Source organism: Sesamum indicum, linkage group LG10 (assembly GCF_000512975.1).
Source record: "Sesamum indicum cultivar Zhongzhi No. 13 linkage group LG10, S_indicum_v1.0, whole genome shotgun sequence".
NCBI lineage: Eukaryota > Viridiplantae > Streptophyta > Magnoliopsida > Lamiales > Pedaliaceae > Sesamum > Sesamum indicum.
The window spans coordinates 7695850-7722365 of NC_026154.1; the positions used below are offsets into that span (position 1 = coordinate 7695850).

Sequence of the window (26516 nt, forward strand, 5' to 3'; positions counted from 1 at the left end):
CAAGTCAGTAATAAGTTAATTGAGGGTTAATATCAATTTTCATTAGTTATTTTGTTAATATCAACAAATTTAGTGAATTTTTGATTAATGGAGGGACTTATTTGTTAGACGGAAGCAAACCTCATGGGTGCTAGGTGTAATTTTCTAAAATATGAAGTTTATGTATAATTACACTAAAACCTCAAGGGAAGGGAGTGTAATTATCCCTTTTTATAATTTAGGGGGTCAATGCAACTATAGCATACTTTAGGGGTGAAATTGTATTTAACCCAAAGTGTTGGTTTACCTATTAAACATCCTCGGTTCAAAATTAGTCTGAAAAATTTTGAAGGGAAACTGCAGTAAATAAAAGTATCACCGTCTCCAGAAGCTTTTGGAAAAGGAAAAGTATGGAAACTTCGGTCAAGAAACGTGAAAGTTGACAGCCTTAAACCGGAAAAATAACAAAGAGAAGGCATTGCGGATTTAGGCTTTAATTTCTTACTCCCAGGCCATTTTCTCCCTGTTTCTGAGGTATCATTTCAATCACCCTTGATTGATTTATTGTTATCATGAAAACAAATCTATGGTGAAAATTTTATACGTAATGCCATATTTGCTGAGGTCTATTCTGCTATTGATTTGCCTGCCAAATTTTTTAGCAGTTTCTATTCAGTTTTCTGCATCTATTTCATGTGGGCTCGATTTATTTTGTGCAGCTTCATAGTTCAATTTCCGGAGCTTTCTGATATTTTCAGTTTCTTTTGAGTTCTTTTGTTCGAATAGTTTGATTTGGTTGACTGTTCGTCGGAATTATTATTTTAACTGGTATTGGGAGCCGTTACGTTGTGATAATAATATTCGTGTACGCTAAATATTCCGCGAAGAGACTTATTTTGTTTAATTTTATGTCACTGTGCATTTATTGGTGTTCGTTGTTTGATTAGGGTTGCTTAGAGGCAGAATGACAGCCCAAACTCCTTAATTTGGCCTGAAAACCCTCGAATTTTGGATATTAAGTCTCAGACTTCTTACTGATTTAAAAGAAGTCTCAGACTTATTACGGATTTCAAAGAAGTCTCAGATTTCTTGGATTTGGTAAATAGCAATGGCCTGGTTTAGAGCTGGGTCTAATGTGGCTAAGCTTGCTGTTAGGAGAACCTTATCACAAAGTTGCTTGTACTTAACGCCGATGCGGATCACTCCTGCTCGAAACCAATATTTCCATACCACAGTTTTTAGGTCAAAGGCGCAATCTGCTCCTGTTCCTCGTCCTGTTCCACTCTCCAGGTTGACTGACAGCTTCTTGGATGGGACAAGCAGTGTTTATCTTGAAGAGTTGCAGAGAGCGTGGGAGCAGGATCCCAATAGCGTCGATGAATCATGGGACAATTTTTTTAGGAACTTTGTTGGCCAGGCCACCACCTCGCCTGGAATTTCTGGCCAAACAATTCAAGAGAGTATGCGGTTGATGTTGCTTGTGAGAGCTTACCAGGTTTATGGTCATATGAAAGCCAAGTTGGATCCATTAGGTTTGGAAGAGAGGCCTATTCCAGATGATCTAGATCCAGCCCTTTATGGATTTACAGAAGCTGATCTTGACAGAGAATTCTTCATTGGTGTTTGGAGAATGTCAGGGTTCTTGTCTGAGAACCGTCCAGTGCAAACCTTAAGGGCAATATTGAAAAGACTAGAACAGGCTTATTGTGGAAATATTGGCTATGAATACATGCATATAGCTGATCGTGAAAAGTGTAACTGGCTGAGAGACAAAATTGAGACTCCAACACCAACTCAGTACAGTCGCCAGCGGCGTGAGGTGATCCTTGACCGTCTTATTTGGAGTTCACAATTTGAAAACTTCTTAGCAGCAAAATGGACTGCAGCCAAGAGATTTGGACTTGAAGGTTGTGAGACATTGATTCCTGGCATGAAGGAGATGTTTGACAGGTCAGCCGATCTTGGTGTAGAGAGTATTGTCATTGGGATGTCGCACAGAGGAAGGCTGAATGTTCTTGGTAATGTTGTCCGGAAACCACTTCGGCAGATCTTTAGTGAGTTTAGTGGTGGTACAAAACCTACGGATGAGGTCGGCCTTTACACTGGAACTGGTGATGTTAAATATCATTTGGGAACTTCTTATGACCGTCCAACAAGAGGGGGTAAGAGAATTCACTTGTCCCTCGTTGCAAATCCTAGTCACTTAGAAGCCGTGGACCCTGTTGTGGTTGGGAAAACTAGAGCCAAACAGTATTACTCTAATGATGTTGACAGAACAAAGAACATGGGTGTTTTGATTCATGGAGATGGTAGTTTTGCTGGACAAGGTGTTGTGTACGAGACCTTGCATCTTAGTGCTCTTCCAAATTACACAACTGGAGGTACCATTCACATAGTGGTCAACAATCAAGTAGCATTCACTACTGACCCCAGATCGGGAAGATCTTCGCAATATTGTACAGATGTTGCCAAAGCTTTGAGTGCTCCAATTTTCCATGTCAATGGTGATGATGTAGAAGCAGTTGTTCATGTCTGTGAACTTGCAGCAGAGTGGCGTCAGACATTCCATACTGATGTTGTGGTCGACATCGTCTGCTATCGTCGGTTTGGCCACAATGAAATTGATGAGCCATCATTCACTCAACCAAAGATGTATAAGGTCTTGTGCTGTTATCTGTTTCCTTACAGTATGATTTTTAACTTTTATATGAAGATCCTCTTCTTTGGTTGACTTATCTTTCGGAGCCAGATATTAAGTTTTACCATTTCTTTTATAGTCTGTAGAAGATACTTACTTTCCTACTTGAATGCTTTTTCTAGGTTATCCGGAATCATCCTTCAGCACTTCAGATTTACCAAAACAAACTTCTAGAATCTGGTCAGGTTACAAAAGAAGACATTGATCAGATAAACAGCAAAGTCCTTTCAATTCTCAATGAAGAATTTCTGGCCAGCAAAGACTATGTACCTCAAAGAAGGGACTGGCTTTCAGCTTACTGGTCTGGATTCAAGTCTCCCGAACAGCTCTCACGCATTCGTAACACTGGGTAATTTCTGTTGGTATACTTGTATTATGGAAGTTCTTATTGCTAATTTTGTTTCATGGCATTAAACAACTTCCATTTTTCAGTGTCAAACCAGAGATTTTGAAAAATGTTGGCAAGGCTATTACAACTCTTCCAGAAAATTTTAAGCCTCATAGAGCAGTGAAGAGGATTTTTGAAGACCGTGCAAAGATGATTGAGACAGGTGAGGGTATTGACTGGGCAGTGGGAGAAGCACTTGCTTTTGCAACCTTGCTTGTAGAAGGAAATCATGTCAGATTGAGTGGACAGGATGTCGAACGAGGTACTTTCAGCCATAGGCATTCTGTTATTCATGATCAAGAAACCGGGGAAAAATACTGCCCCTTAGACCATGTTATGATGAACCAAAACGAAGAGATGTTTACTGTGAGCAACAGGTATTTTCCGCTTTATATATATGTGACCGAGATATTCTCCTTGTATGTTCTGGTTGATCTTTTTTGTTTCAAGTGGATTATCTTTGTTACATAGATTTAGACCAATAGTCTTGAGCATTTAACTGCGGAAGATTTCTAATTGCCATTAGTTTGTTCAATTCTTTAGTTTACAAATAAATCAATTGCTAACAAGTCTCACCTTCAACAAGTGTCCCAAGGGAACAATGGTATATTTATTTGGAATGGTAATAATTTCGATTGAATTGCTTTCTTTTTAGGTATTTTGTGTATCCATTTGGATGTACTGCTGGTGTTTCTCTGTACGGTGCATAATCTCTGTATTGAAAAGTCACATGCCATAGATTTTAGGATACTGGTCGGTGCAACTTTATTTGTGTTAATTTCTCTGGAAATTGTTATTGCTCACAAAAATAAATTTCTGTAGTTTTACCAAATATCATATGGCCCATAAAGAGTTGATGGGATATTCTTTATGAATGCAGATAATGCTGATTTGTTATTGATCACATTTTCTGTATTTGGATATCCCTGTTACACTTTCTCTACACAATATCATATCAGTATTGGATCCACGTCATCTTCACATATCTTGCTCTATTGCATAATCTCTATTTATCTTATAGATTTCTCAACAACTGACACCAGGGAAAGGGAGTATTTCTATGTGCTTCTAATAATTTTAACTTCTATAAGGAGAACACAGAATAAGCACCCTGCAATTTCCAGGTCCTGAAAGGCAAAAGCACTCAATTGTTTCAAATATATAAAAGTATCAAACTAGTTTAGGTTAGCCTTCCACATTCGAGAAATATAGCTTCGTATCTTGACATACTGGTGTTTAGCTTTAAGATTATATAAGAGTGCATGTGATGAGTAGATGCTGGTTGTTCAGTACTGGTAGGATCTGTTGTAGAATTTGCTCGTGGGATCAGGAACGACATTGATATTTTTAATGCTAAAATTGTTTTCCTCATTTTCTTTAACTATTTGTCTTGATTAAGGGGTGCAGTCAATTGATTTATTTGGTTTTGTTTCGTAACCATAGTAGAAAAAGTTAATGGTTGAACTTCTTGATTTTTCTTCTCTATGAGTAGTGAAGATTGTGATTAAGATGATATCAACTGCTTATTGTTTGTCTAGGGCTATTTGTATACTTCTGGAGGCTTTGTTGAATTTACTGCTCGTGTCTGACATTGAATTATCTGATGTTTGGACCTTTGCATCATCTATGTGGCATTAATAGTTTAATTTAACTTTTTGTCTAATTTTTATTTAGTGAAAATGATTGGAGTAGCCACCTTTGTTTCATGTTTTTTATTTAATACCATAAATATTGTTTGGTCCTTCAAGTGCTTTCTTCACTCTTAAAGAATATCCTTATGGATCAAGTAATCCTAATTATTTGTTGGCCTCTATCCAGCTCTCTGTCAGAGTTTGGAGTTTTGGGTTTTGAATTAGGTTACTCAATGGAAAATCCGAATTCTCTGGTACTCTGGGAAGCCCAATTTGGTGATTTTGCCAACGGGGCTCAGGTGATATTTGACCAATTCTTGAGCAGTGGGGAGGCGAAATGGTTGCGTCAAACTGGACTGGTTGTCCTGCTACCTCATGGATATGATGGACAAGGCCCTGAACACTCAAGTGCTCGTTTGGAACGTTTCCTTCAGGTATTGCTCATTTTCTCCATTATACAGTAGCTTATCCAGTGCAGATTATCTTGGATGTATTGGTACATCTTCATATGCCGAAGAAGTATTACGTGTTAACTATGTTGCACGTTTATAGATACAGGGATACGGATACAGGTGAGCAATTTTCATGAGATACATGATACGATGCATTTAGGATACGGAGCACACACACACATATATATATTGTACATATTAGTACTACAAACTATAGATAAAAAGATTTAATTTTGCATTAATATGAGTCTTTGAAATATTTTGATTTTAAGATAAATTTTATAACTAATGATGTTATCTGGAGATAAATTGAAGTATTAAAGGCAACTAATGTTCTGTTCTCTTAATTGATTAAGAGAATTGAATACAAAATACTACTAATTTTTAAACCGTATCAATGACTTTTTAAATTATTCATATTTTACTCAAGTATGTTTTTTTTTGGTTTTTGCTTCTTCATACAAAAGTCATATTTTTTTAAATATAATATGATTATACATATTAATATTAATAAATGATTATTATATTATTTATAGAGAATGATTATATATTAGTACATTGATATGGTAGGAATATAATATAGATTGTATATAACTTTTAATTTGTCTTTTAACCTTCTTTTTCTACCTTTAAAACTTGATAGCATTTTAACTGAAAATGGTAGAATAAAAAAACATATGGTCCTTATGGAAGATGAAAATTAAATAAATTATACGAAATTTACTGAAAACAAATTTTTAAGATTATTATTAATTTATTTTTAATTTTTTCTAAAATTTAGTTCCAATATCTATAAAAATAAAATAAATATCTGGTCGTATCAAAATTGTTTCAGAAAATACTGGATGCTCAGCCGTATCAGATACTGTTCCAATTTTTCGTTCTTTCCTTTCATTTTCTGGATACTTGAGAAAATATATACAATACCTATCCACCGTTTATTCACTCTGTATCCGTACCCAGAAGGTATGTGACACTCTGGGACCATTTCTAGGAGTATTCTAGCTACATAGCATGTCATTGAGCCTTTCTTCGCTTGTTCTTTTTCCATGGATTATTTGCCTTAGTATCTCTGTTTAAGTTTTATTTGTTGGCTGGCTGAATGATCTTTTTTGCGTGTTGGCATCAAGATAAGGTGTAATAGGAGGACCGAAAGGCCAATGAAGTAAAAATGTTACTCTACCACACAAGAGATTAACATTGACCAATGCCTTATTCTTGATGACCTACACAGTTCCCTAACACACTGGGTGAAGCGTGGTATTGAAAAGCAACTTCTATTGGTTCTAGGAATATGGTCCTATTTCTTAGCTACTTGTGGCTTGCTGGTTGTGACAATTAATGTGCTATGTTTATTCCATGCTCTCCTTTAACAACCCTAACTTATTTCTATCCACACTGTGATGAAATCCTTTTCCGGTTTTTCTGGGTTCTGATTTTCATTTTGGGATTTTGGGTTGGATTGGGGGGACCGGCGGGAGTACCAATTCTAAAGGATGGTTCTTATTTACTACTGTTTCAAACCAAAAAAGTAATGTTACATCAGATTGCAACCACTAAACTTCTTATTGCTCCCTATTTTCCTTTCTTGCAAAGGTCAAACAGTTTCGAATGTTATTTAATATTTTTGGGAAGGTTGAAATGTAGAAATTACATGAAAGTTTTTCTATATTTTGACAATTGGTGACATTTGAATTATCATATTCATGCCTAGTCCATTAGTGTTGGCATTACCATGATTGGAATTAAAATTTTCAAGAAATTTTGCACATTTGTTAGGCAGCAAATTGGCATTTGCTGCACTTTCAGAACAATGTATGATGCCTGACCCCCGTTTTTCATTATTTGTTGTTTCATCCAGGAAAGTAAATTTGATGTTTCCTGCCTTGTTGCAGATGAGTGATGATAATCCCTATGTGATTCCTGAGATGGATCCAACCCTTAGGAAACAAATTCAGGAATGCAATTGGCAAGTGGTGAATGTAACTACTCCTGCAAATTATTTCCATGTTTTGCGGCGCCAAGTGAGTTGGTTTATTTACTAACCTTGTGTGACTTACAGAGTTGTTGAGTATCTCATATTTGCAATTTTATGTTTCAGATACATAGGGAATTCCGTAAACCTCTAATTGTGATGTCACCAAAGAACTTACTTCGTCACAAGGATTGTAAATCTAATTTATCCGAGTTTGACGATGTTCAAGGTCACCCAGGTTTTGACAAGCAAGGAACAAGATTTAAACGCCTTATAAAGGACCAAAATGATCACTCAGATCTTGAAGACGGTATCAGACGTCTGATTCTGTGCTCAGGAAAGGTGTCAAAATTTTTTCATTTCCGCTCCCCCCCCCCCCCCCCCCTCCCCCCCCGCATCTTTTGGGAGGTTGTGTGTGTGTGTGTGTGTTTTTAACTGTGGGTCCTGATGTTGGAGTATTATTTCATCATAAGTTGCAATAACTATGCTGTCAAATTAAATGCTTCTAAGTAAAGAAAAATCATACATCAGTTATAATGTCATTGCTGTGAAGAATGTAGTTCAAACTTTTGTTATTTGTTACATGTATACCTCTTTTGTTTAAGTTCGTTAGGTTTGCTGTTCGTTTGCAGGTTTACTATGAGCTCGACGAAGAGAGGAAAAAAGTTAATGGAAAGGACATTGCGATTTGTAGGGTCGAGCAGCTTTGTCCCTTCCCTTATGATCTCATCCAACGAGAGCTGAAGCGATATCCAAGTATGTCCAATAATTGGTAACTGTATCATTATGCTCTTCAATAAGATATTGGGATAATTTCATTGTTACGTTTTGAGGTCTTGAAATGCCAAATAGCTCGGTCTAAAAATAGTGACATTGGTACTCTGCAGTGAATCTTGATGCTTACACTATAGATTCCCAGCCTTCTAATGGCTGCACTATAATTATTCAAGACGGATGGTTCTTGAATATGGGAACATGGGATTATCCTTGCTGGTCGAACTACTAGCTACTAAATGCTATTTAGGAACAAGTAATATGGCTGGAGAGTCATGTTTCAATCTCTGATATGAAACAGATTAAGCACCATTGCAGTCTTTTGAAGTCATAAAGACTACTCTCATGACTTGAGTTCTTCATTTGTGATTCTTTCAGATGCAGAAGTTGTCTGGTGTCAGGAAGAGCCAATGAACATGGGCGCATACAACTACATTTCTCCACGCCTTGGCACTGCAATGAAAGCACTCGGTAGAGGTACTTTGGAAGACATCAAGTATGTCGGGCGTGCTCCATCTGCAGCCACAGCTACTGGCTTTTACCAAGTTCATGTAAAAGAGCAAACTGAACTCGTGCAGAAAGCCATGCAGCCTGATCCAATTAATTAGCGAGTTTCAATTGAATATATTTGGTGATTGAGTGGATACATCTTTGGTTCATTTTTCCACAAACTCTGAAGTGGCCATACTTGAACTGTTACTTTTATGAGAATAAAAGTACTGCCCGAGCTTAATGTTGTGAAATAACTTCGACATGAGTGTGTGTATAAAGCTCTGAAGGAGCAGATTAACATCATGTAACACCATCTTTGATTCTTTTCACCTTTATAAATGGTGATTTGTTTTTGGGGTTTGTGAATGTCTATCTGGATACTCTCTAGGTTGGCTTATGGATCGTTAAGCTTGTTTATTGAGATATCCGTATTTTATTTTATGATATTCTTCACGAATGTATAGAAACACTTTCGAAATGGAAGTCTATCTAGAATATGATCTCTTAATAAGTGCTTTTAGAAACTTTTGGCATTAATAAAAGTTTGGTAAAAGATGCATAAAGTGCTTTAGAACTAAAATTAGAAATGTCAATTTTGCAGTACTTTACAGGATAAAAGTACAGAAAACGTATTTTGGTAGCTATAAATTCTCATATTGTGGAAGTAGTGTTTTCTTGTAGGGTTGATACAAAAAAATTCAAACTCTCGAAAATCGCCTGAATCAAAGCAAACCAAATCGTTTTCTATAATTTATTTTTCAGATGGTAATTCTAAATTTAGAGCAGAATTACAATGAACAATTGGTTTGGTTTCAATTTAGAGCTTAAAAATTCTGCAAATAACTGAATGCACTGCCAAATATATAATTAATTTTCGAATTATATATGATGCGTGCGATTTTAGCAAGGATCAACTAAGCTTAGACCTTGATAATGGACTTGGGTCAGTTAAACAAAAGATTTTGAAAAATGGAACCTGCAAAACCACATGTTAGCATTCCGACGCCCAAGTTAGTCTTGAGTTTAGGAATAAATAATCGTGAAAATAAATCGTAATGAGAAACTGAGACGTGAGAAGAAATTCGTGGGAATATTATAATAAAAATGTAAGTTGATAGCTAAAGCAAGAGTAGAGATCAATTTTCCTATATTCTAGAAGGTGTCTCCGTAGGGGGACTTCATTTGTATATATAGAGGGGGCGTCCCCCTCCGTCAGGCTCTGCATACTACCTGTATTCCCCACCCCATTGGGTCAAGAAATCCCGCCTCTTGTGCATGTGTAGGCAAGAATAGTTGTTTTATCTTCGTTGTTGGCTAGGTTAAATGAGCCCTCTATGACTGCCGATCCTTTATTGACGAGAGATTCCTAGGGTATTTTTGTGACACCCCAAAGATTATAATTCATAATTGTAGGATTAATTGATAACTTTTATAAAATTTAGTGATTAGTAAATAAATTATAGATCATGACGGGAATATAATAAAACTTGAACGGGTTAAATTTGAGTTCGTTATAATATTTGAGAGCAAATGATATTAATTAAAAAAATTAGGAAGGAGTTAATGGGTATTTTTAAAAAAAAAATTAAATTAAAAAAAAAGAAAAAGAAAGGATAAAAGGATTTTGGGGGTGGGCCATCACCCGCCCCCCACTTCTACATATATATGTATATATATATATATATATATATATGTGAGTTCAATCACAATTATACAATCTTAACAATTGCAATTTTCTTTTTCTGTTCAGTAGTTCGCGGCGGAGGTAAGATTTCTATTTTAATTTTTATTAATTTATATAATTATATTATTTAATTAGTTTTTTTATTAAATATTGTTTATATTGAGCGATGCATTATTTACACAGAATATTTTATAAGTTTGACTATTTAAAATAGTGTCGAATTAAATATCAAATCGGATATAAAAACAATATCATTGGTTAATTAGATTATTAAATTTATTAGTTTTGAATATTTCTATAGCTAATTTATACAATTACATTGGAATTATTAACCAAATACGCAATTGTAACCAAATACGCCAGTGTACGTATTGTTGTTTAATTACATTATATAATAGAAATTGGTAGAAAATTCGTAGAAATATTCCAAAAATTATATTTAAGAAATAATATGTTATTAAAGAGAAAAAATGATATTTTTAATGATAATTTAATTTAAGAATGTTATTAAAAATGATAGTTATAAATATATAAGGGTTTGGTTAAATAAATTTCTATGAATTACTTGATAAATTATAAATATCTTTATGAGGCCTGAAGTGTTTCTCATTCCACTTCAGGCTTGATAAAAATATCTTCATAAATATTTTTAAGGAGTGGTAAATGATAGTTGTGGAATGAGAAAATATGCTGAAATATTATGTTTGTTGTTTGATGTGTTGTGGATGTCTGAAAATGAGAATATGTTGATATATTATTTTATGTTACTAGTTGCTTACAAGAATGGTGATACGTGAAAATGAGGTAGTGGTGGAAATTGAATATAATTGTGGTGTGAATACCCCTTGATGTGTTGAAAAACCTATAAGGTAAAATGAAATGAAAAGAGCTATGATGCTATATGAGAAAGAAATAAAATGAAAAGAGATTTGATGCGATATGAAAAGAGCACGCTGCGATATAAAAGAGTAATGCTGCGAAATAAAAGAGTTATGATGTAAAATGAAAGAGTTATGATGCGAGTTGAAAGAGCTATGATGCGAAATGAGATTGATGAGTCGGCTGTCAAAGGGATTCACTTGAACTTATTTAACAGTGAGATTGAGTTGAAAGGGAAAACATGATATCACCTTCTGGTAAGCAAACTAAAAGAAAGGGAGTTTAATTGGTTATTTTATTGCGTTAGCTATGTGGTGTGATGAAGTTGATTATGTTGGAATTAAATTGACTGTATTCCGTGCATGTTGCCTACTTATTTTGTTTGGGTTGTGTTTGATATACATATATAGATAGGACTAGTTATTTACTTACTGAGTGGCAGACTCATGCCTCTGCTGACATTTACTTTCAGGAGTAGACTTTGAGGTGTCTGTATGTTGAAAACTAGGTCTACATGTTATACTCAGGCAGGTCCGGCCAGTAGGCAATTTTCTCCTCTTTGTCAGTTAGAGTACAAATCATATTTTGTTTGTATAGAGAGAACGTAAGCGTGGGGATTACTTGTGATGGATTACTTATGGTGTTTGAAATTTATATATGATATTGTGGGTTGATTATGTCTGTTATGACGTTGGGATTACGTATGCATATTGATTAGATGATTATGTGCATATTTATATATGGATACATAGGTTATTATAAGTATGTCGTTTAGGGAAGATATGACTCTAGTAGCGATATGGGAGCTACAATTTTGGTTCGGCTCCTCAAACGGAACCCTTGGGAGATTCCTTGGGTATCTCTTTGTTTTCTGTTTGCTGTTGTGTATTTCCCTTGTATATCCTTGGGTATTCACTTTTTTCTTTGTATTGATAGAAAACATCATGTTTAGTAAGCTTATGAGGATAAGGTGAAGCACCTAGGGAATGAAAATGTCAAGTTGAGCGAGGCGGGGAAAGAGGCTACAAGGTGCTGCCAGCAGTTAGAAGAGACTTGAAGAAGCTGCCAAAGGCGGCCACGAGGGGGACTTAAGGCGGCTTTTTATATTCCTAACTCAGAGGAGGGCAAGACCTACTTGGAAGCTTACTGAGAAAGCTGTCTCAAGGAGTTAAAGAAATCCGAGGGCTACCAGCAGGAAGTGGCCAAGATAGTCGGGCATTACTTTGAACATTGCTTCATGGTCTACAAGGACCAATTCTAGGCTCAAGGGTATCCCCTTTCAGGAGAATGGCCTACCTTTGTTGACCTTGCAACCATTTTGTATAATGCGCCTGATCCCTTTGTAGAGCCCTATATTCCCAGAGATAGGAGTCCCCCCTTGATTCAGGTTGGTTTCTCCTTCATCCTCCTCTTTATGTTGGCTGCAAACAATTTAATTTTTTTGTTATGCTCCTTTCCCCCATTTGGAATGAAGAAGAGCATGAGGAGGTTACAAACTTTGTATACACTAGACAGGAATTAAAGTTAAAACCCCCGGAAGGTGTTTCTTTTGAATGAATCTACTCCAAATCAAAATGTAAAACCACCAGTTGAAGTATCGTACAATTGGAAAAAGGATAGTGACGACAAATGGCGTCAGCCTAATAGGAAGAAGAGATGGAGGAACCAAGTCTACGAGAATGCCAAATTGTACAAGGAACACACAAAGGCGTGGCATGAATCTCATTCTGGTGACAAGTAGAATCATAAAGACAAGTGTCTTATTAGAGTAGATTGGCAAAGACTCAAGCACTATATCAAGGGAACACCACCACCTCCTATTGAACCCCCTCCTTAACTTTCCACTAACTGAAAATTTTATCGTCAAGCTAATGACGTTAAAAAAGCCCTACATGGGAGGCAACCTATGAGTGTTTTTTGTTTTTTTTTTGTAGGGTCACTTTTCAACTTAGTCAAGCGAATTTCTGATAGCCCGTGCCCACGACATATAAAAAAGACACTTGTAGTCTCCCAAATCTCTAATAATCCGTGCCCACGGCTTACCACCAGCATGCTCGACCTGATGCTTAGTCCCGAATTATTTTCACTTTGAATTTTTTTCCTGATTTTGCTTTTCTTAGTTTACTTATCACTTTTCCCTTATTTTCCTTTTTCAAAAAAAAGTAAAGAAAAAAATTTCAGAAAAAAGACCTAAATTAGGCATAAGTTCAAATTGGGGTTCTAACTCTTTCACAATTGTGCAGCTCCATCTCCTCCACAACACTCAAGACTGCCGCCCAGCACAACCCATAGAGTTGGAAGAATTCAACTCGGTAGTTGAACTCTTCATCCCCGTCGCACTCTAACCCAGCTGCATGGAGTCGCAATGCGAGCTGTTCATCGCCATACTCCTCTCTGCCCCAACAAGCCGCCACACCCCGACCAACTGCCTCAAAATTGTTTTTCTTTGATATCTTTTTCTTTTTCCCTTGTTTCCCCCTTTTGTGTTTTTTTCTCTCTCCATTTCTCTCAATCTTTTTATTCTATTTTTGTTGTTTTAGTTCTCTCCCACTAAAACATGATTTTTTATTTTTTTTCAGATTATTTTTTTATTTTTTTTTTGACAATATCTTGGGCGTTTTACAGGAAAATGATGGACACCTCAAGACTTTCTCAGTCGCATCGTCATCTCAGCAAAAACAAACGTCACTCTTCCCTGGCTGACAACGACCTCGGCGGGAACCTCCATTTTGTCTCTCAGCGTCATCAAGGGTAGTATGATACTCCTGTATTTTGAGATGTATGACATTGAAGGTAATGTCATTCTTAATTTGGGGGGGGGGGAGGGAATTTTTTAGGGGAGGGAATTTTATAGGGGTGTCCAAATCGGTTAACCGAACCGAATGTTTGGTTCGGTTAAAACCGAACCCAAATTCGGTTTTTCGGTTTAAAAACCGAAAAAAACCAATTTTTTTCTTTTTTTTTAAATAATATATTTTGATATTTTAAGTCGAAATTGTGAAAAGAAAAAATTTCATTGATAACAACAATGCCAAGAATCCGAAAAGAGAGAAAATAACAACATATTTTTTAACTTAGGCATTTTATCAAACACCTTCAAAGCAAAATTGTAAGTTAAAATTTTTTCATTTTTTGTAAGAGACTAAGAGACTAAAACTAGAAAACCTACCTGTCATGACTCGTCTGAGGTCGTCTTTGCAATATTCCGTTCTCAGTCGTCGCTGGTGCCAAGGTTCAAGAGTCTCTCTTTCTTTCTTTATTTTCTTTCTCTGTTTCGTAACTTCTGTTTCAGTGTTTCTCACTTTCTCTTCTCTTGTTTGTCTTATTCTTATTTTATATATTACTAATATAATATTAATATATATAATTATATAATATTAATAAAAATAAAAATATATTTTATTATTTAAAAAATTCAATTTTTCGGTTCGGTTCGGTCACCGAAACGGTGACAAAAAACCGAACCGAAAAATTGAATTTTTTTTAGAGAAAAATTGAAAACTGAATTTTCGATTCGGTTCGGTTCGGCCGGTTTTTTGGTTTTTTGTACGCCCCTAGAATTTTATGCCTCCATGACATTCTTGGTCGACATGAACTGGTTGATTTATTAATTGTTGAGGTGCATGTTAAATTTGTTCTGTTGAATCCCAATTTGCCTCTCGTTGATGTGATTAATGAATGTATTGTTAGGATTGCAAGACACTATTTACATGAGTAGGAAAAAATTCAAACGTGCCACACTTGTTTTGATTGTCTTGATAATTGTTTTGAATGATGAATGCTTGTAAGTAACACACATGAGCAAATTTTCGTGAGCTTTAGGGCCTATGAGCACTTATCTTATTGCTTTGATATTTTTATTTGGTTGTGTCATTGTCATCTTTGATTTGATTTTCTAAAACTTGCTCAGTTATACATGTTGAGGTTGCATTCTTGAGTTTGATGTGGTGAAAGTGATAAGGACATTAGGAATAACCTAATTCTTCTTGTTAAGTCTACACAAATATTCCACCCATAGTAGCCCAATTGAGCTTGACCCTAATTTTTTTTATCATCATAGCCAAGATACAAACCTTTTATGACCAATATTTTTGCAGTAGACCTTTGAACCTTATTTTTAAAGGACTAGAACAACAACTTGTGGACTGTTTCCCCATCCACATATGGTTCAAATGCACAATCTCCACTCTTTCTGAAAAACAAGGGACAAAAAGAGAAAAATGGCTTGTGGAAGTTGATGGGAAAAAAAAGAGAGAGAAAGAAAGTTGAGAAAAGAAAAGAAAAAAAAGAAGGAGTGTGTAGTCAACAAAGTATACACTTGAATCATAAGAATTCATAGAGTGGCAGACTATGCAAGCACCGTCATCTAATTCCTTCAACCCAAAAGAACCTTGAGTGTTGCTATCTTTTTTTCTCTTCCAACCCATACCTAAAACACTATTACGTACAACCCAATAAAGACTCTTTGATTCCCGCACCTAATTCACTATTAAGCAATGGAGATGTGATAAAAGACAAGCTTATGGTAAAATTTTGCCATTACATGAATTAAGAGTTGTTGTCACCATAAACACTTTGAGCATATTGAGTGAATCTCAAGCAAGGTGTTGACTTTGAATTTTGATTTTGAAACAATTGCTGAGACAATTGATTCATTATGTGGTTTGCATGAATTTATACTATGAAGTTTGTTGTTGCTTACACCTGGTCAGTAAATTCATCTTGAAACGTTGACATGAGCCGAAATGGGGTGGACTGAAATGAAGGGGATTTTGTTCTGAAAGGGGGTAATTGAATTGAATTATTATATGCTTGAGGACAAGCATGACTTAAGTGTGGGGGAATTTGATTAAGGAAAAGTATGTGATGTATTTTTCTATTGATATCCCTACATTCTTATTATATGATTAATGTATTATACATTAAGATCTATTATTGTCACGAGTTTTAGATTGCAGAGATCCACTATTTCCTTGATAATAATAGGTCTGGTATAGCTCGAGAGAGTATATCGAATTAACTTGGGAAGAACCTAAGTATATGAAAACACGTGCTTGTTATATTAATTTGTTAAATTTTGAATTCATTAGATCAATTATGTGGGCCTATAGCCTTAGCATCTTTCTCATTGTCAAATCTTCTCCAACACTTTTGTTTATCTTGTTCTCGTTAGTAATTATTTTTTCATAGTCATAATCAATCATTTGATTCTCAATCATCCAAATAATTACAGACTAATCATAGTTTCAGTAATTATTTCATTTCAATTCTCGTGGGATCGATATTTATAAACTACTTGATAGCTAGTGCACTTCTTAATAATCTATACATGTTTTAGCAATCAAAGGACATGCAGTGCCAACTCGTCGTGTCTGCTTCTCGATCTTGATCCCATCAAGTTCGATAGGTGGGGCAACTAATAATGTGGGGATCAACCTAGACATTCTAAAATGACATAATTGCTCCTAAGTTGCTATTTAATAAAAAAAAATGGCCTAAGATTCGGCCCAACCTTATTCAGCTCATAGTTACCAACCCAAAATCGAACTGAACTAGGGTATCTACAGACTCATGATGAGCACACGATCAATTCTATATCAATGATCCTCATGTAATTCTATAATATAAGTGCACTTATAAATACTAGCGCTTGATGCACCATCTGCTAGTTTCGATATGAGCTCACATTATCTTTCTTATGATATCACTAACTCAAGTATCAGAAGACCGTAATTGGGTAGTAAGTAAACTTTCGCCATAAAGCACCATGACAACATTGCCCCCAGTATGAGTGTGTAAACTGAACAAGTTTTGCCCAAGCACCCAACTCATAAGCAAAAGAAGTGAAGCAAGATCGCAAGGATACATCCTTCAACTCTGGTTGTTGTTTTTGCAGCACCTCTTTGGTCAAACGATGCATAAGAGTTCATGAATCCATTTCAAGTTTTGAAGCATACCCAATCTTTTCTCTTTCAGTTTCTGCCCCGGGGAAAGAAGTTTCATTAGGGAAAGCGTCCGAGCTAATCACTTAATTAGCTATCTTTACTTGAACATAACCCAGGTAAGGCCAACTTCTCATGTGTTTCTTCCTTGCATATCAAGTGAGCAAATTTAAAATCGGATCTTATTACTCCAAAACATACCTAATATAGATTTAATACTTAAATCTTATACAATTTGGAGACACACCATGCACAATCACATAATAAATATATCAATTTAGATTAGCCAGATCAAATTTGAGTGATAATTTTCGATTCCAATAAATTATAATAAAACGGTTTTCTTGGAACAAAAAGACACTAATGTGCGAGCAATTGCTGGAGCCCATGAGGGAAGAATCTTAGCCTGGAGTACAATGCTTCTTAGCTTCAAAGCTAAAGAAGAAACTATTGGAGCTCTAGCTGCGAGTAATGCTGTGGAATTGGGATTGCGACATGGCTGCCATAATATTGCACTGGAGGGTGATTGCACGACTTTAATTCGAAAGCTGAACTAGGTTGTTGATAAATAGTGATATGGACTCAAAGGATGAATAGCAATTTATTTTCATGTGATATTGAAAATGAGTACATTATCCCCACTATGAAAAAAATATAATAATTTATCCCCTTATACTTTTTAAAACGAAGTAATTTACCTTCTTATAAAAGGAAGTAGATTGCTTTATTTTAAAAATCAGAGGGGGTAAATTATTGCACTTTAAAAAATACAGGGAGGTAAATCGCTATCTATTTTTTCATAAGGGGATAGTTTTCTCATTTGCAATATCACAAGGAGTTTTTTGCATTTTTCCCTTGACTCGAATGGGAACGAGATAGCTTTTATCTATCTAACTTCGATTTATTTTAATTAATGAAAGTAAATCATTTTTCCTCTCAAAAAAGAAAAAAAAAATGTGACTGTTAAGAAATAAGTTTTCACTAATTTCTAGTACTGAATTTTAGTATAAAAAAAATTACTTTTTCTTTTATTCAATTTAAAAGATGTTATTAAATCAAGTCCATTTTGAATCTTCGAATAACAAATATTTAATTAGGAAAATTGCTGAAAACTCTATAAAATTATATTTCCATGTAAAAAAAACCCATAAAAGTATTTTTTTCAATATGAAGGAAAATATTTTCATCATAAAAAATGTCCCAAAAATTACTTTTACTTTAACACCCTAAAGATTTTACGATTCTTATATAGAAAATTTTTAATCTTTTTTATCTATACTATTTATCAAGGAAAAAATCTATATAAGAATTTCAATGGCCGATTTTGGGTTGGGGGGTCATAACACGGGACCCCTGAACCTACTTTAGTCTTTTAAAAATATTAAAAAATATATATTTTTAAAAAATAATACTATCATAATTTTATAATTACAAAATAATAATATTATTAAAAAGATAATTATTTTTAATAAATTTATATGCGTGTGCTTTAGGTTTCAAAATATGTTTTACTTATATATACATTAAAACTTCTTTTTACGTTATTGTTTAATTTATAAAAATATTAATTTTATGTACTTACATATAAGTACAACTAAAATATTCATATATTTATCGTATATGTATAAATATACTTTACATAAATATATAAAAATATATAAAAAAAATTAAAAAAATTGAATTTGTTACAATTCCAAGTCCAAAATATCAAGAACGATTATGACTTCAAAATTTGCCCGAAACAAAGCGAGTCCAAATCTATCCCTAGACCCGTACAGTAACAACTTATTGGTTGAATTTGTATAGAGTAAAATGCCTTTACATATATTTATTTCTTTTAGCAAATAATAATCATTTTATCCAATTGACTTTATTAATAAATTTTTATTTATGCACATATAAAGTAACATCATTTTATTGATTTTAATTAATTTATTCATTTTGTCTTCATTCTCTTTGTTTATTTAATTACATAGATATAATAAAATTTTGTAGTCTACACACGACCAGAGCGTGGTCTGACAGCTAGTATTAAATAAATTCAAAAATAATTAAATTTTTTAGATACAATTTTTTGAAAAAAAAAATACTAGAAATCCCTTAAAATAAATCTTTTAAGGGTTTTGTTTAATTCATCCACTAGTGTTTTTTTTTTTTTTTGGAAAAAAAGTTGTAATCATATGATTTCTATGAAGATTTTAATAAATTGAACAATATATCGATTATATGAATACATTACTATAATTAAAAAAAATATAGAATATATTACCCTATAATCACATAGATTTTATGTATATATCATATTGAAGCGAATAATGTTATGTATATATATAGACACAACACAGTTCAGATCAATTTTTATTTAAATTAATGGAATCGAATCGATCAAGAAACTCAAAAAATTATCTCATCTCTAATTATTGATTTGTTTTGAAAAGCATTGAAGGTGGACGGGTTGTTGATAGAGAGAGAAGCATTAGAGTATTAGTAGCTCCGATTGGATGTTGGGATCAATTTTTCAAAATTTTGCAAAATCATTTGTTGTTAAAACAAATTCGACAAGTAGATTTGAGGAGTTTAGGATTGGTGGAATTTGGGCGAAATCAAAATTCGATTCTTACAAATATAACTACGTTAATCGCAAACCAAAACCTCTTCTTTACCTTAAACCAAGAAACGCTCTCTTTACGACTCCACTCCTCAAAATCGCAGCAGCAACAAGGTACTCCGCCCCCACCCACAAGTTGTATGCAAATATCTGTATCTATGTCCCTATATACATTATTTGCTTTACAGTTGTAGTGGTGCAGTACGTAATTCATGGTTGATTATGTGTTTGAACTGTAACTGCAGACGGAGTTGAAGAGGGAGATTTTGATGTACTTGCTTCCGGATCTTCGTTGCGTTCAGAAACATGATGATTTCCTTGGAACATAAAGGTATTTTTTCTTGCTCTGATATTTGTGCGTGCAGTACTGCGGATCGTTTGCCCAAAGATTTGCGTAACTTTCTTCTTGTTGCTGTTCTTCTTTTAATAAGTTTTAAGGTGATTTGAGTGTGGAATTTAGGGAAACTTGATGTTTCTTTAAGATTTAGTGGCGATCGGTATCTTTTTCATTTTTCCATTTTTATCTTTTGGGCTTGTTGGTTGAAGTGGAATTTGGTGGAGGGCTTTTGGGTTGCATCTTTCTTGAAGTACTAAGAATGTTGGGGTTTTGGCATAGACTTTTGTGCTGTAATCTATATATCAGTGATGGATGTCGGAATAATTTGGAGTAGTCCCAGAATAATGTGCATATGTTGTTGCTGACCAAGTAGAATTTGCACAAGAAGGTTTTATAACTGAAGGCATTTGTTTTGGGATGGTCCTTGTTTTAATTTCTCCTAGCTTGTGTTTCCAATCATATTCGATTTCTTATTTCTTGGTGTAGACTTTTAGCTATTTTAAGGCTTAAAAGTAGGATTTGAGGAAACACATCGAAAGCATTAAGGCAAAAGCATTTGAGAAGTATGAAGTGTATTTTAATGTAGCCTCGGCCAGTTTCCCCATTTTTCCCAATGTTCAAGTAGACTGCATGTTGGCAGTTCAGATGTGACGTATGGTGATTGTCCGTGTAATGAACTGTGAATCGAAGATAGTCATAAGTCCAGTGGGCATGGCTTGATTTTACCGCGGCTTAAAGGAGGTTTCACCTGGTTCTTGGACATCTAATCTGTCTGATTGTGGATATGGATGTTGTATTCGAGGGACAATGCTACTTTAAAATATACTTCCAACTGATCCTTTATCGCGCTTGAATCAAGAGAGACTTTCTAGGAGTACATCTCATGAGGAACAGAATTATAATTGAAACACAGACTTTCTTTGTGTTTAAATGGAACACTAGAAACTTGAAATGGTCCGTTTTGGGTACAGATTGGAGAAAAACTTAATGTAGTGTTTTGCAAGAAAGAAATTCAACCCTTGTATTAGTAAATGCATACGAAATAAAGGAATACTTCTTATCCTCTCTCTCTCTCTCTCTTGTTTCTCGATCTCACTGTGCAGACCATACAGCAGAATGTGTCATACATGTGATCTTTATATATTCTAGCACAAGGAGAGATATGCCAAAGTTGATGAAGTAGATTGGCCAGTTCAGGGATTTAACAACTGAAGTGGTGCCATGATAGTCAATAAGAGCTTATTCTTCTTCCTGAGTTGATTAGTCCTATAGTTACCACCACTGTTCTGATGAAATTTGTAGGCGATCTGAGGTGCAAATTCAGCAAAAAAAAAATTAAGCAAACCATCCTTTATGCGCTTTGTGTTAATCCTTACTTAGAATTAGTTTAAACATGTAAACAGGAGTTGATTCATAAAAACATTAGCTCTAGCATGGAAGATTTGGTCAATACGCTGTTTGATTTTTAAAATAAAATGTAAGTTTAAATAGAAAATATTGTCATTTATGATTTTGTTGATGATTAAGATAAGAAATTTTAGCGAGTCCAAGATGGTTTTGATAATTGATCCAATTACATTTTTAAATAGAAACCTTTTTTGGACCTGAAATGGTTGTTCCGGTGCTCATAGGTTTTTGATTCAACATGCAACCTGCTCTCCTAGAATTGGGATTGATAAAACCTTTCTAACATTTAGAGAGAGATGCTTTAAGTTTCTTCCAAATATAACATCTACAATTTTTAAGCTCTTCTCGATGTCCCAATGTCTGATATTGGAACGAACTTAGCTCTTGTCACGCTATGTGAGAGAATCTGCTAACTACCAATCTCTCCCGAAGATGACTTCCTGTGGTGGTTAAGCTAGAGCTAACTTGCAATAATGTTAAGGCCTAAATAGGTAAATTATCTACAACCTGTGTTCGTTGCTGAAATTTTATCATCCAAGTTAGGGATGACATGAAACTCTGCCTAAGAAGTACTTTTACATTTTTTTTGGTGTCTCAAGTAGCTAAGTTTGTTGTTCCCACTCCGTCGATTTCTGTAATTAGAAGTTACTTCTTGAGTTACTCATATAATAGTCGCTGCTAGCTTCTGTCTGTCTAATCCTATTATACATGCTATGCACTGATGTTGTCTGTCAATTCTTTTGAGATGCAGATACTATGCAGAGTTATCATAAGGCATCTATAAAAAGCCTTGAAAATAAATGTTACCCCTGCACTCCACAATATAATGGCACCTACTTTGAAGGCTTTAAGGAGTTTGAAGGTGGTCTTCATGCTCAACCGGGTTGGAATGCAACAGATCCAGACTGCTCCTTAAGCAGTAAACCTCTAGAATCTTCAGAAGACTATATGCAAAGGCCCGTATATCATCATGACTATGGCACATGGTCTCCCAACCTTGACCCTGGCAATGCTCCAAGGCGCCAGCTGAATGCGTTTCAGGGCCATTTCCACCCTTTTGCAGTAAATCGCAGATTACAGTGTGCCCCAGTAAACATGTTCCCTCAAACTTATCCATATGATTATCGGTTCCAAGATTTTCAGTATTTTGTTGTGATCGACTTTGAGGCCACATGTGACAAAGAAAAAGCTCCTCAGCCACAAGAGATAATTGAGTTCCCATCTGTAATAGTCAGTAGCATTACTGGGCAGTTAGAAGCTTGTTTCCAAACATATGTGCGGCCAACATGCAATCAGCACTTGAGTGATTTCTGCAAAGATCTAACTGGCATACAGCAAATTCAGGTTTATATCCATTTATTCAACCTCAATCTATGTGTCAATGTGTCTGTTTATGATATCATTGTCAGGGCCGCACCACCAAAATTGACTTGTTTCATGAAATGTGGACAAGAAGTATCTTTTTAATGAATGAACAAAGCTACTCATGATTGCATTGTAAATAGAAATACTCTCCCTTTCTCTACCTGCGTTACCATAAATCCTCCATCTTTTACTCCGGCAGAATTTGTTGGAAAATGTAGAAAACGTAGAAAATCTAAAGTTAGAACTTGAGATAGACTCCTCATGACTAGGTGAAGATTCGGTAAATACATGTTATGACATTCTGAACACAAAATTATGGGAGATAAGAAGGAAAATGAGCTAAATCAGTAATTTCTGAATAGTTCGGATACTTGTCTATATCATAAACTTGCTTTTGCTTCATCCGACTGTCTTTTGTTTATTTGTAGTACCTGATATAGATATATTTTGGCTTTTGTAGGTGGACCGAGGGGTTACACTGAGTGAAGCTCTTCTTAGACATGACAAATGGCTTGAAAAGAAGGGAATTAAAGATGCCAAGTTTGCTGTGGTAACATGGTCTGACTGGGATTGCCGGGTGATGTTGGAATCAGAATGCCGATACAAAAACATTAGAAAGCCCCCATATTTCAATAGGTATACAGCTCCACCATTATTTTTTATAAACATTATTTGAAATGAAAAGTCTCTTAAAATCTTAATTTAAGATCAAATCAATTGTATGCTGACATTGACATGATCTTTCACTCTTCTTTACCCAGATGGATCAATTTGAGAGTTCCTTTCCATGAGGTATTTGGTGAAGCAAGATGCAATTTGAGAGAGGCAGTGGAGAAGGCTGGCTTAGCTTGGGAAGGTCGTGCTCATTGCGGTCTGGATGACGCCAAAAACACTGCTCGCCTTCTTGCTTTAATAATGCACAAGGGCTTTAAGTTCTCCATTACCAACTCGCTAACTTTCCAGTCTTGTGATGACTCCATGACATGGAAACCAATTCCAGAGAAACCTCTTTTTGTTCCACCTCAAGCTCAGAAACTCGACAATCCACAACCTCAAGTATTCCAGTACCTTCCCTTCTGTTATTGTGGGGTGAAAAGCAGCAAAGGAGTTATTAGAAAACCGGGTCCTAAGCATGGGAGCACCTTCTTCGGATGTGGAAACTGGACTGCCGCAAGAGGCGCTCTTTGCCAATATTTCAAATGGGCTTCTCCTTAACTAGATGGGAGCAACCAATCTCTCATCTTTCATGACATTAGCATATGGATTATTACAAATCTGTAAAAATATTGTTGGAGATTGGATTATTTCGTAGAGAAAGCAAATGCCAGTTTGCTGGGTTAGTTATCAATGCTGTTTTAGTGGAGGCACAGGATCTGAACAACGGTATACTTATGCGATGAATGCATAAATTTGTGCTATTACATGCTTTGACCTTTATAATCTTGTTAATAATGTATGACATATTGACAGCAATAGGTTTTCCCTATGTATTTAAGACAAAGGAAGACTGAGTTGCTTGAACGAAAACTTCTGTTAGCTCAGGGAAGAATTGTTCTCTCTGTCTTTCTCATTTTACCCAAAATCTTCTATATTTTGATGGTAAATCCCCTCAGTTTGAGTAAAGTATCCATCAGGCACTTCTCTAGCATTATTTGATTAGTATGCTATAGTAGGGTGTGACTGATATCTAATATAGAGGCAAATTTGAATATGAAGATGAATTTGATTATTTCTTTAAAACGTCAGGGACAGGAATATACTGATTCCATGTAGTGTAGACTAAGATTTAAATGCTTGAGAGAGGAAAATATTGGGCATATTGTGTTCTTTGGAGATGAGACTAAGGTGAATTTGGTCTGATTTCTGAATAATTGATTATTCAAATTTTTTTTTTGATATTTTTATTTAATTTTTATAATAATTGATTTTGTTAAATCGTGGTTGGTTAAAAATTTCAAATTTTTAATTTAATTAAACATAAATTTTTTCATTTGAACGACCCAGAAGTGATTATACCTTAAATTGCTAAACGCCTTCAAATCATGATCAATCAAAAGTTGATTTTGTATGTAGACTATCAATTACTTTTGTTATTGTAATTGAATTTCCAAGAGTGAGTTTTACTGCAGGGTCAAATTCACCCACTTGTTGCAAGTTTTCTGAATTTATAGTTGACTTAAAATTCACTTCTTTCTAATGTGTTTTTTGAAGTAAAAACTCATTCATCAGATTAAACAAAGTCCAGAGATCATACAAACCATTACTCAACACATCATGCTACAACCCAACAAACCCACCCTCACTCCTCCTCAACAACTCTCTCTAGAATCCATGGCGATCTACGCAAGGGGTCCCGCTGGTTGTTGTCGTGAATAACCTGGTTCCTTTGCCCCCCAAACCGCCCAGCAAACCACTAAGGAGACTGCGAGATTTCAGCGGGGTGCGTCTTGAGCAGACATTCCTCAACCCCATGCACATCACCCCACAACGCAGACCACCTATTCCATAGATGTGTAACAACACCCATCGATATTAGCCAGAGTCCCGACCAGTATGCATGGACGTTTCTTCAACCCATGCACATGACCCCACGACGCAGACCACCTATTGTTCCACGATGTTACCGATATTACATACAGTCCCGATCGAAGAGCGTTGGATGTTTCTTTTGATTGTTTAAGTACTAATGAGCTAATGATTAATTCTAATGTTAAGGTTCCAAGAATAAGTTTAAGGTTATAGGTTCGAGTCGCATCAGATGTGTGGATATAATTTGTGTCACTTTATACGAGTTATTATAATTTGTTTATTCTTGGTCATATTAAAATATTGATTGGACCGACGTAATTTATTTATTGTATTCGTTTGTTCTTAGTCATATTGAAGTATGATTGAATAGTTGTAATTTGTTTACTGGTATTCGTCGTATTGATGTATTGGTTGAGTTTTTGTAATTTGTCTGCTTTTAGTCATATTGATGTATTAACTGAATTGATGTGATATACGAGTTATTTAATTTATCTATATATTCTTAATTAGTCATATCAACTTATTGGTTGAATCAATATAATTTGTTTACTGATCTCTGTAGTTTCTAATTTTCAATTCTTCAACTCCCACCTCTCTTTCTTTCCATAATACCTCTTTTCATTTTCTTTTCAATATTTATTTTGATTTCTTCAATTTTTATTTTTTAACATTAATAAAAGCTTAAATAATGTTCTAAATAAAAAATCTTTAAAACCAATTCCAGCACAAACTAGGCATTGTCAGGATGGCCGAGTGGTCTAAGGCGCCAGACTCAAGTTCTGGTCTTCGTGAGAGGGCGTGGGTTCAAATCCCACTTCTGACAAATCCATACTCTGTTTTCACCTTTTGTCCTTTTGCCTCTCATTTCTTCACACTCACAAAGATTTTCATTAAATTCGAGTTTCTACAGAACTTCACCATCTGAAACTGAAAAACAGCAAATGAATACATGGACATAAACAATCTCTTCAACATTGCATGCAGTGTTCAAATTTTGTGATTCAGATGGTGTTAGGCGGATCTTACAAGTTCTTAAAAATCATTTGATAATTTTTTTTTTTTTTTTGAAGAGCTGAGTTTGTTTTGGAATTTTATAAAATCTTCTAAAAAAAAGTTAAATCTACTCAAATTTTGTCGAACATTTTATAGGCTCTATAAGATTAATATGTCTTTTTTTTTTTTTTGAAGAGCTGAAGTTTGTTTTGGAATTTTATAAAATCTTCTAAAAAAAAGTTAAATCTACTCAAATTTTGTCGAACATTTTATAGGCTCTATAAGATTAATATGTCATATGGCAAAAATATCTTAACTATTTTGCGTACGTTCCATTTCTGCCCTTGACGTAAGATTGCTGTTGATATTATATACATTCAAGA

The 26516-nt window shown here is 34.8% G+C and overlaps 2 protein-coding genes and 1 non-coding gene across 3 annotated transcripts; all 3 read left to right on the forward strand.

Annotated features, from left to right (window-relative positions):
- On the forward strand, positions 314-8786 carry LOC105172198 (2-oxoglutarate dehydrogenase, mitochondrial-like). Its single transcript, XM_011093559.2, has 9 exons — positions 314-513; positions 927-2638; positions 2800-3026; positions 3110-3442; positions 4884-5130; positions 7044-7172; positions 7250-7465; positions 7756-7879; positions 8276-8786. Exons 2-9 carry the CDS (start codon positions 1088-1090, stop codon positions 8503-8505), a joined length of 3057 nt encoding a protein of 1018 aa, XP_011091861.1. The 5' UTR covers positions 314-513; positions 927-1087; the 3' UTR covers positions 8506-8786.
- Positions 19286-24124, forward strand: LOC105172199 (3'-5' exoribonuclease 1). Its single transcript, XM_011093560.2, has 5 exons — positions 19286-19616; positions 19748-19833; positions 21998-22590; positions 23072-23247; positions 23373-24124. Exons 2-5 carry the CDS (start codon positions 19809-19811, stop codon positions 23824-23826), a joined length of 1248 nt encoding a protein of 415 aa, XP_011091862.1. The 5' UTR covers positions 19286-19616; positions 19748-19808; the 3' UTR covers positions 23827-24124.
- TRNAL-CAA lies at positions 25880-25963 on the forward strand. The gene has a single exon. It is a non-coding gene; the product is annotated as a tRNA-Leu (tRNA).

Coding starts and splice junctions, on each gene's coding strand:
- LOC105172199 (XM_011093560.2), top strand. CDS start 19,809: ATGATGATTTCCTTGGAACATAAAG. Junction 19,834..21,997: donor GATTTCCTTGGAACATAAAG/GTATTTTTTCTT, acceptor TTTGAGATGCAG/ATACTATGCAGAGTTATCAT. Junction 23,248..23,372: donor AAGCCCCCATATTTCAATAG/GTATACAGCTCC, acceptor TTCTTTACCCAG/ATGGATCAATTTGAGAGTTC.
- LOC105172198 (XM_011093559.2), top strand. CDS start 1,088: ATGGCCTGGTTTAGAGCTGGGTCTAATGTGGCTAAGCTTGCTGTTAGG. Junction 3,443..4,883: donor ATGTTTACTGTGAGCAACAG/GTATTTTCCGCT, acceptor GCCTCTATCCAG/CTCTCTGTCAGAGTTTGGAG. Junction 7,880..8,275: donor AGAGCTGAAGCGATATCCAA/GTATGTCCAATA, acceptor TGATTCTTTCAG/ATGCAGAAGTTGTCTGGTGT.